Source organism: Sorex araneus, chromosome 1, assembly GCF_027595985.1.
Source record: "Sorex araneus isolate mSorAra2 chromosome 1, mSorAra2.pri, whole genome shotgun sequence".
Taxonomy (NCBI): Eukaryota; Metazoa; Chordata; class Mammalia; order Eulipotyphla; family Soricidae; genus Sorex; species Sorex araneus.
The window spans coordinates 450,097,954-450,109,310 of record NC_073302.1 but is presented as its reverse complement, the minus strand read 5'-3'; the positions used below and the strand labels follow the sequence as shown (position 1 = coordinate 450,109,310).

At 42.3% G+C, this 11,357-nt stretch overlaps 1 protein-coding gene and 1 pseudogene across 1 annotated transcript; both read right to left on the bottom strand.

Moving 5' to 3' along the window:
• Positions 1-1,091: 1,091 nt before the first annotated feature.
• LOC129403325 (histone H3-like) lies at positions 1,092-1,677 on the bottom strand (annotated as a pseudogene).
• A 657-nt stretch (positions 1,678-2,334) lies between these two features.
• Positions 2,335-3,222, bottom strand: LOC105943409 (GTPase IMAP family member 7-like). The gene has a single exon (XM_012935393.2). It carries the CDS (start codon positions 3,220-3,222, stop codon positions 2,335-2,337), a length of 888 nt encoding a protein of 295 aa, XP_012790847.2.
• Between the last annotated feature and the right edge of the window lie 8,135 nt (positions 3,223-11,357).

Sequence of the window (11,357 nt, the reverse complement as noted above, 5' to 3'; positions counted from 1 at the left end):
CAGAATCTCAAGACTGGGATGAATAGAGACATTACTGAGACCGCTCAAGAAAGTCGATGATCAACGGGATGATGATGATGATGATGATGATGATGATGATGATGATGATGACAGTTACTCTATGTTCCAACACCAATCCCATTGCCACTGCAATCTTCCCTCCACCACTACTCCCATATCCGTTCCACTCCCACAAGCCTGTCCTCTTAGCATGCTAGAATGATTTATTTTATATTGCTTGTTACAAAAAAATGCCTAATGAAATTATTCAAATACCATCCAGTAAAAGAAAATTTATGAAAATTATTATATCTCACATTACTGTCACTGTTATCCCATTGCTCATCGATTTGTTTGAGCGGGCACCAGTAACGTCTCTCACTGTGAGACTTATTGTTACTGTTTTTGGCATATCCAATATGTCACGGGTAGCTTGCCAGGCTCTGCTGTGCAGGCGCGATACTCTTGGTAGTTTGCCAGGCTCTCTGAGAGGGGCAGAGGAATCGAACACGGGTCAGCCGTGTGAAAGGCGAACGCCCTACCACTGTGCTATTGCTCCAGTCTCAAAATATCTCACATTTTATGTGTGTATCTAATATATAATTTCTCTTTTTTCCTTTAGGCACTGTATTTGCAATACTGTTACTGAAAGGGCATCTTGTATATCACCTTACCTCCTTTCAAAACTCAGTTCTTGTCCAGAGTGTGATTATTTAAAATTATAATTGAGGCACAGTATTCACAGTTCTGTTAATGAGGGTGTTTCGTGCATGCAATGCTCCAACCCCACACCTTCCACCAGCGTCTCCACTTGTTTCACCATTATCTCAGTAAAAGGACTAGTTTTGTTTCATTTAAAGTGAAAATATTAAAAGTAAAATTTAAAAGTTCATATGAAACTTTAAAAAATTAAAATATCCATTGATTTTTGTAGTGACTGAAGCCAACATTATTATATATGAGCCTTCCTATTACCATATAACAATAATCACTGTCACTGTCACTGTCATCCCATTAATCATCCATTTATTCTAGCAGGCGCCAGCAGCGTCCCCATTTGTCCCAGCCCTGAGATTTCAGCATCGTAAGCTTTACACTGTCTCTCGGCGGCTGCGGCGCGCCAGCTGGACGTCCTTGGGCATGACGGTCGCGCGCTTGGCGTGGATGGCGCAGAGGTTGGTGTCCTCGAAGAGCGCCACCAGGCTCGCCCCCTGCAGCCCCGTGACGCCGAGCTCTGGGACTGCAGGTGGGTCTCCAAGTCCTGGGATCTCACGCTCCAGCCGCCGGACGGCAGCTGGCGGAGGAGCAGCTCGGTGGGCTGCAGGGGCGGCGGCTCTCGCGCTGCGCCACGGTGCCGGGCGGTCGCGGGGCGGCTTCTGCTCGCAGCCCGTGGACGCGCGCTCTTGCGGCCGCCTTGGTGGCCAGCTGCTTGCGGGGCCGTCCCCTCCGTTGGCTTGGCGCCGTCTGCTTAGTACGAGCCCTCTCGTTCTTCCCGACCAGCTGGAGGCTCCCTCAGGGTCAGGGAAATGAGACCCGCTTTAGCTACTGTTGTTGCATATTTGGTAACCAAGTGAATGTAACAACAATAATCAAATGGATGTAAGTGCATGAATCGCGCCTATTATGCACACAAGAAAGCATTCACTTAGTTGCACCTTTATCACTTTGTTTAGCCATGTAAGCGCCTCAGTGACTGGATAACATATGAGTTGTCATGCATATGGATTAAGTTAGTGAATGATTATGTCCACAGCTAAGGAGTTAAAATTTTATAGTCTACAACTATGTGTCAGTAAACATGCTTATGCCACATCACTCTCCCAGACAACGTGGGGACCTTATATTGAAGGTAAGGTGTTATTTCATCTTCATAGAGAAAATAAGATTTTAAAAGTCTTGTTGAGTTTGGGTAAATTAAATTTCTAATTTTAGATTCATTGATATATCAAATTAAATACTCACTTTGTAGAATGCCCAGGGACACAGACTCTTAGAGACAGTCTCTTAGCTTTTGTTGCTTTATTCTCAGAAATTTATTACAGGGGCCGGAATGATAGCACAGCGGTTAGGGTGTTTGCCTTGCACGTGGCCAACCCGGGTTCGATTCCCAGCATCCCATATGGTCCCCTGAGCACCGCCAGGGGTAATTCCTGAGTGCAGAGCCAGGAGTGACCTCTGTGCATCGCAGGGTGTGACCCAAAAAAGCAAAAAAAAACAAAAATAGAAATTTATTACAGATATTAACTTAATATTTGGTCACTGAGTAAGGCATGTTGTTAAAGATAATTCACTCTAATTCTAGAACCAACAATAGGAGATAAACTGAAAATTGCATTACTTCCTAAAAACAGACCTTAATTTTGAAAATATGTTAATAATCATCTCTAAAATATCACCAAATATGTTCTTCCCAGCTTCCTCCCTTATATTTCTTATTCGGGTAGCATGTTGCTCTTTTAGAAATTTTATTTTTTGTTCCTTTTCTTCTTGTGGCTTGGTGACATACACTTCTTCTACTAGTTGAATTTCCTTTTCCAATTGACGATCAAAAATTTTGATCAAGACCTTAGCCTTCTGTTTCAGTCTTTCCTCTACATCCTCGTATATTTTATCAGTGAAGCGGGCGTTGTTGAGGATCATTTTCTCTACCAGCTGCATCAGCTCCTGCACCTGAGCTTCCTTCTCATCCCTCTCTGCTCTGTTGCTGAAGGCACAGCAGCGGCTCCCACACTCCCTGACCATGTTTTTTAGGCTCACGTCAGCTTCAGCTATGAAGTCACGAAGGCTTGTGTCCTCCAAGTCTTCTTTGCGCGTGAACACGACGATCATGTGCCTGGTGACCGACTCCCCAAAGAGAGCCTTGACCATGGCAAAGACTTGCTGCTCTTCCTCAGTGTAGCGGTTCAGCTGCAGCACCAGGATGAAGGCGTGAGGGCCCGGAGAGGAGTAGAGGACACACTTGCTGATCTCCCTGCAGGTGGTGTCCTGCTTCTCCTCGGTGTCAAAGAACCCCGGGGTGTCCACGACGAGGATGTTCCTCCCCTTCCACTCCCGGAACGCTTTCTGGCATTTCGGGGTTATAGAGGAAGCAGACAGCCTTGAAAGAAATTTGTTTTCCCCGAGAATGGTGTTGGCGGTGGCGCTTTTCCCACTTCCGGTTCTCCCTACGAGGACAATCCTCAGGGCGTTGGATTGAGGGTCGTCCAACAGAGGGTCGCCCATGGTCTACAGCAGGTGCTGCACCTACACGGCACTTGACCTGAAGGAAGGGAGGAGAGAGGAAAATGATCCATCTTGACAGGGGAAGATCACCTTTTCTTATTTATTTCCTTCCCCCAAATTTGTGATGGTCTGTAGTAATACTTACCCCAGTAAAGAAAGAGGAGGGCACTGTTGAATTAACACGAAAAGACAAAAGCAAAAACAAAAACAAAGTAATTGAGGAGATTTCCCACAAAGAGTTCCTGGTCCAAATGGGGGACACTTTTACACCTCTAAAGAGGGGATCAGCTCAATGCTATTAAAAGTACATTTATCACCAAATGAGTGAAAATGCTCAGTTCTTGCAATGAGTCCGTATAATATCATTTCCACAGGCTAGTAGCTTTTCAACCAAAAAAGAGGAAACATATCATGTCTCTTTATGAATATTGATTAAAATACTTAGCATGTTGTAGGGCACTGAAAACAAATTGATTGTGATTTATAAGAGAAATATAGGGTTATTAAACATGAGTAAATTGAGCATTACAGCATAATACACCCCAGTAAATGTCTGAGAGCAAAAGTTCCCTGGATCCAGAAGAGCATCAAGCCAGGTCAGCACCATCACATCAAAGTACCATTAAAGTGCAATTAATATATTCCTCCATATTAGATTTATAAATAAGAACATTTAAATTTTCATTATTTATTTTTATGTAGCTAAAGTGCCTAAGTGGGGGCTGGAGAGATAGCACAGCGGGTAGGGTGTTTGCCTTGCACGCGGCCGACCCGGGTTCAAATCCCAGCATCCCATTAGGTCCCCTGAGCACGGCCAGGGGTAATTCCTGAGTGCAGAGCCAGGAGTAAACCCTGTGCATCGCCAGGTGTGACCCAAAAAGCAAAAATAAATAAATAAATAAAGTGCCTAAGTGTAAACTGCAGTCATCACTGTCACTGTATCACTGTCATCCCGTTGCTCATCGATTTGCTTGAGTGGGCACCAGTAACATCTCCAATGTGATACTTGTTGTTACTGTTTTTGACATATTGAAGACGCTGCGGGTAGCTTTCCAGGCTCTGCTGTGCGGGCAGGGTACTCTTGGTAGCTTGCCGGTCTCTCTGAGAGGGGTGGAGGAATTGAACCCAGGTTGGCCGAGTGCAAGGCAAATGCCCTACCTGCTGTACTATCGCTCCAGCCCAAACTGCAGTCACGGGGGGAAAATGTAAAGCTGTGGACAGCTTTACAGGCTCCAGAGCAGATAAGATCTGTCCCTGCATAGCAACTGAGTAGGAAGTGTCTGGACGTATTTGACAAGCACCAGGTATCCGGCCTTCAATGTCACCTGGCTGCCTAAAAATTGTCACGTATGGTTAGCGAGTCATTCCTAACTGTAGCATCTAGCCCTAATTGGGACCGGGCCAGGGCAAAGCAGAGTTGGAAGGATGATAGGTTATAATACTAAACTTTATATGATCGAACCATCATCTTAAGTCGAGACCCCCTATAAAATATGTGTGTATTTGGCAATAAAGTGAATGGCCATCAACCGCTCATGGAGTGTGTGATTTTTCTCTTCGCACCTGTCACCCTTCACACCATGTCTGCCCAGACCTGGTGCACAATGTGTCTGGGCACCTCAGGGGAAAAACTGTTCCCCGACGTAAAGCAGTTCAGATAAGAAAGAAAGAGAAGAGCAATAAGGGAGGATCAACAATGGGAGACTCAAACATTCTAGTTTCCACCAGTGGATTAGCGGGTGCATCCACAGAGGAGCTAGAATTTAGAATGGCTTCACCCAGCCCCTCTCACGGTCTTTAAGTTCAATTTAGCTGAGTGGTTTCCATAGACACTCACTAGGGCCACATGTCATGTTATGGCAGATGGAGCACACAGCTACACGGGGAAAACTCGAGGCACGTGGAAAGGCTCCAATTGCATCTATTTTCCCATATCATACAAATTCTAAATGGATTAGAAACTAAAATGTACAACTAAGGACACATTAAAAAAAAAGAAGAAATGCAGGTAAGGTCTTTGTAACCTCAGTGAGAGGACAGGACTTCTAGGATTTGCAGTAGAAATATGAAAGACTCCTAACTTGGATTACACAAAAAAGATACCACATGACAAAAACTGCCACCATAAACAGATTAAAGTGCAAATGTCCAACTAAAAACATTTTTTTCCAACTCCAAAAAGGTTAAGTTTTCTACTCTATAAAGATAATCTAAAAGTAGAGCAGTGAACGGCACCACTGGAAGAAAGTGAAGACAGAAATATGAACCAAGAGGGGGAAAAAACAAATAATAACATTTCTTAGAATGATGCTAACATTCACTTATAATTGAGAAAAACATTGAAAAATAAAGTATGGAAAATACATGAATATCCCACCAACATACTTTTACTTCCTTTGAAGGTTTGCCAACACTCCAAAGGTTGGCCCTCCACCAGCACCACACTCACTGACCACTGTCCACTACAGTCTCACTCTACTCAGCCACATTAACGCTGCTCTCTGCACCATCACCTCCTCCTCTCCTCCCCACATTCATCCTGACCTCTGCAGTGCGGCTTCCTTCACCCCAGCACACTCAGCCTGACCTCTGTACCTGGAATGCTTTTCCCTCCTCTCCCACCTCAATTTTGACAGCTGCACATTATGGCTTCCGCTCGAATTCCTATTGGGCTAATGATCCTAAATTTCATTGACAGCATATTAGGTCCAGGGAGGGCAAGAAAATTTAGTTCACCCACTCCTATGTAATTTCTGCCATCCTTCCACAAAGATGAGCTGGCAACAAGTCTGTAGTAAGGAAATGTAAACCGGAGGGATTCACAAATGTACTTCTAAAATAATAGCAAATCCTTCTACATGGTTAAAGTTTGGGTCTCCTGATTTCAGTGTTGTTGAGTCTGTTTGGATGTTTAGTTCTAAAACCGCCAATGTCCCTGAATCCCCTTTACCCCGTTGCTTCTCATCTATCCCTTCACCCCCTCTTCTCCACACTATTTCTTTCCTTCTCTTCCCTGTTCTTGGGGATAAGGGAGGGCTTCTACGCTCCCCCTTTTAAACCATTGCAATATCTCATCCAGTTATTCAAAACATCAGTGATATCATCTGTGTTTATCTTCTATCTCTTTGCATCATCCTTACTATAATCAAGTACAACATGAGCGTGTTGACATCATATTAATCAACATTCTCTTCCTCTCAGGCTGGAGCGATAGCATAGCGTGTAGGCCTTGCATGAGGTTGACCCAGGTATTATTCCGCCATCCCTCTCAGAGAGCCCTGCAAGCTACCGAAAGTATCCCACCCGTGCAGCAAGCAAGCTCTCTGTGGCATATTGGATATTCAAAAGCAGTAACAACAAGTGTCACAATGGAGATGTTATTGGTGCCCGCTTGAGCAAATCGATGAACAATGGGAGAACAGGACACTGCTAGAGTGCTCTCTTCCTCTCCCTCTTCCTCTCCCTCTCCTTTATCATCTGGCACCACCCTCCTTGTTAGGTTGTTGGCAAAACACCCAGCTCCTCTGCAGAATAAAACCCATCCCCACACAGACTTCAGGGCTACCACTGCCCCATCAGAGAGCTTCCTTCCTTCAATGACTCTGGACCATTTTCTCAGTCAGGCTCACCGTTTTGAATGAGTTGATGGTGTTCTCAGATTTACTCTAGTCTTCTGCAGGGTCCTTTTGCTTTAACTGTGAGAGTGAGTTTCTTGTTTGGTGTGGCCACCCTCAAACCCCTGAGTCAGGTGGCTCAGAATGGGTGGATCCACTGGAGGAAACTTCAGAGTTAAAGAGACAGAAGCATCTTACCATCATCTGGTGGCAGTTTCTGTTTGTCAAATTAAAACCTTTTCCTCCCTGTGTGCCCTACTGCACTATTTCCATGGCCATCTATATTGGTTGGGGTTAGAGTGTCAGATCCTTAAAGACCTTTTGAAATACCTCAATTTCAGTGACATCCTGAAGCTTCTCTAAGCTTTCAGTCAGAATTTGTGCTTTCCCCCCAGAAAAATGCAGTCTCAGCGTTTAACGGAAAAAACTCACCTACATACACTGAACAACTGATACTTCAAAGAATACTTAGATATTGGTTTTCAAGTGTTGATTCAATAATTGTGCTTTACTGGCTCACACACAGTCAGACTACACCATGAAAGGATCCAGAACTTCTAAGACTATGTGAGTAAAGAATGAAATAAACTTTGTAACATCAAACTGTAGACCTAAATCCAGCAGAATGATTTTGACTAACATAAGACTTAGTCAACTGAGTTAGAATAATTAGGTTTGATCATTTTTTGATATGTTGGTCACATTTTTACTTTTATGTTTTTGTGGATGAGGAAATAATCTCTATTCATCCATAAAGTATCTCTAATCCATAAGTTTGTAAGCAGATATCAACTATTTAAAAATATTATCTGATTTTAGAAAACAATAAAGGGAACACAAAGAAAACAGAAGAAAGGAAATAGTAACAGAAGAAAACAATGAAATGGAAACTGAAAAAAGAACATTTTAAAGGTCAGTGAAACTAAGAACTGGTTCTCTGAAACAGTAAATATGGTTAATAAGTGATTATCTAGATTTATAAAGAAAAAAAGATAGAAAACCCAAAAAAACAGAACCAGGAACCAAAGAGATGTCATAACAGATATCATGACATTTCAAAAAATAATCAGTGACTATTAGGAAAATCTTTTTATATTATTTATTTATTTATTTGCTTTTTGGGTCACACCCGGCTATGCACAGGGGTTACTCCTGGCTCTGCACTCAGGAATTAACCCCTGGCGGTGCTCAGGGGACTATATGGGATGCTGGGAATCGAACCTGGGTCGGCCGCATGCAAGGCAAACGCCCTACCTGCTGTGCTATTGCTCCAGCCCCAGGAAAATCTTTTTATGATCGACTTTCAAACTGCATTATTGTCTTTTCCTTCTCTCTAGTTATGTCTTTCCCCCCAATTTTAAGGAATAGTTAAGCATTATATAAACGTTTGAGAATTTGAAGCATTTGAGAATGTAACCTTATTTGGAATATGCCGTTTGGGATATAATCTAGTCAAGTTAAGATTTTAATGTTTTGGTTTTTTTTTATGCCTGGGGCCACACCCAGTGATGCTCAAGCAGTGATAATTTAACTTCTTTCTAATTTCAGTGTATTATATTTCTTTTCCTTGTTCAATATTTGCAGAACAATATTGAACAATAATGGAAAAAGTAGAGAGTTTTGTCTCGAGCCTTATCTCAGAGGACAGTTTTCACCATTGATTGTGATGTTGACTGTGAGTGTTATTTATGTGGCCATTAGGATACTGAAGTGTGTTCCTTCTATCTCTACTTTGTTGAGGTTTTAATTTTTGTCATAAATATTGAATGAATATTGAGTCTTGTCAAAAATCTTTCTTTGCATCTATTGACATGTAGTTTTTGATTGTAATCATACTTTGACCATACTTTATTTTTTTCTCTTGCTTTATTTTTTTATTAGTTTATTTTTAATTAGTGAGTCAACGTGAGGGTACAGTTACAGATTTATACATTTTTGTGCTCATGTTTCGCCCATACAAAGTTTGATAACCCATCCCTTCACCAGTGCCCATTCTCCACCAACAGTAAACCCAACATCCCTCCCACCCTCCCCAGTCCCGTCTCCCCCCACCCCACACTGCCACTATGGCAGGGTCTTCCCTTTTGTTCTCTCTCTCTGATTAGGTGTTGTGGTTTGCAATAAAGGTGTTGAGTGGCCATTGTGTTCAGTCTCTAGTCTATATTAGGCCCGCATCACCCTTCCCCCACATGACCTCCGACCACATTTTACTTGGTGGACTTTGACCATACTTTAAAGAATCCCCCATTTTGTTGATATGGTTGTTAATTTTTCGTTTGTTTGTTTTGAAATATATGTGCATCCTGGAATGAAAATGCCCTTATTATGGTATATGATCATTTTGATATAATACTGAATTTGATTCTCCAATAATTATTGAGTATCTTTGCATTAATGTTAATCAGGGTTATTTTCATTTTCTCTTTCAGTAATAACTCTGCATCTGTCATTAAGGTTATTCTGCCTTCACAGAATCTTTTGTGGAGATTACTGGTTCATTTGCTATTTTGAAGCACTAGAGAATTATAGGCAGTAAATCTTTGAGGTTTTGGTTGAACACACTAGTGAATACATCTGTACTTGGACTTTGTTTTAGTGAGACTTATAATTGACAAGTAAAAGACAAAAAATGTTTAAGTATCCTTACATATGACATGTCTGTTCATATTTTCTATTTCCTCCTGGACTAATTTTGGGAGGTCCTATGATTCTAAGAAATTAACATCCATTTCTTCTAGGTTCTTTGAGTGTCATAAATTGTACATAATGACTTCTTAGGATCTCTTGTATCTATGAGGTATCTGTTGTAATTTCTCCTCTCTCATCTCTGATATGCTCTATTTGGATTTTCTCTCTTTTCCTTGTAAATCTAGCTCAGAGTTTGTCAATCTTCTTTATTATTAATTTTATTTTAATTTTTAGAAAGTTATTTACAACAGTTCATTACAATTAATATTCAAACACCAACCCACCACCAAGCACCTTACCACTACGATAAGAAGAAAGTGTGTGAAGATTGTTGTATATCATCCTGGAGCCATATAAGCCCTTGTATAAGAGATTATGACATAATTGAATTGACCGAGACAAGAAGGCATCGATCACATCACACTGCTTTCGACACTGGAGAAGAACTGTTTCTCGGAACATGCAACAGTAGAGGTGTTGGTGGTGTTGGTGTCCTCGTCAACACGAACTCGGCCATGAACATTGATTCATTCGAATGCCTAACAACCCGAATCAGACACGTATGTTTGAATAGATGTGGCTCATTGTCAGCAGTTTCTATCTTCATTGTCTATGCACCAACATCCAACTATGATAAAGAAGAAATTGAGAAGTTCTACATGGAGCTGGAGAAGTTCTATAAAGAAGACCACACCTTCTACAAGGTCATTGTCGGTTATTTTAACACCAAGATAGGACCGAGAAGGTCGCCTGAAGAACTCCACATCGGGACCCATGGCCTAGAATGGAACGAACAGGGTGAGAGACTGTCTGAGTTCATCATGTCAACCAAGACCATCCATGGTAACTCACAGTTCCAGAAGGCTAAATCTAAATGTTGTACATGGGAGTTTCTTGGTGGACAGTTCCACAAGAAATTGACCACATCATATTCAATCGAAGGTTTTGCCAGACTGATGTCACTGTTGTCGCAAAATTCCAGATGGAATCAGACCACCTTTGTGTGAAATTTTACCTCAAGGAGTGGGGAGAAAGGCCTGCCAAGTTTGAGAAGTGAACTCTCAGAATGACCAGCAGCTGGGAGCTCTTTGGCACTATCGTGGCAATATGGAAATATGCCGTCGTTGACAACATTGATGAGGAATACGATCGACTGGTTCAGCACCTCCATGATTGTGTGAGGAACGCTAAGAGAGAGAAAGCCACAAAAAGATCCCTGTCTTCGAAACTCTTGAGCTCATTCGCCAATGTGGTTTGGCGCGAGCCTCAGACAATCACAAGCTAACATCCGAATTTGCAAAGCTGTGCAGAGAAGCAATAAAGGAAGACCTCAAAGAGAGAAGATCAGCAGTGTTGGCCAAAGTGGCAGAAGCCGGGAAAAGTATGTCCTTCATCAACTTTAAGACCAAGATGACTGCCCTCTGACATCCTGATGAACCTATCACATCTTCCGGAAGGGTAATGGAAAAGGTTATCCATGACTTCAACTCGGATCTCTTTGATAGCCACATCCACCTTCACACATATCAAATTCCGCAGGATTGATATGTTATTCCCAATGATCTCCCTCCTGAAATCCGACACTCCATTGCATCGGTAAAGAAGTGTACAGCACCCTGTCCAGAGAAGGTCAGACCCGAACACCTGAAGAATCTGCCGCCAGAACTTGTCAATATACTGGCTTGGCTCTTCACATGCTACCTGTCTGAATGTAAGGTTCTGTCTCAATGGAAAACCAGCAGGACCGTTCTTTTGTACAAGAAGGGAGACATCCATGACATTGGCAGCTATCGCCCGATCAGCCTGTTGTCCATGGTCTACAAATTATTCAGT

Excerpts from the sequence above, each read along its gene's own strand:
- LOC105943409 (XM_012935393.2), bottom strand. The coding sequence starts at position 3,222 with ATGGGCGACCCTCTGTTGGACGACCCTCAATCCAACGCCCTGAGGATT.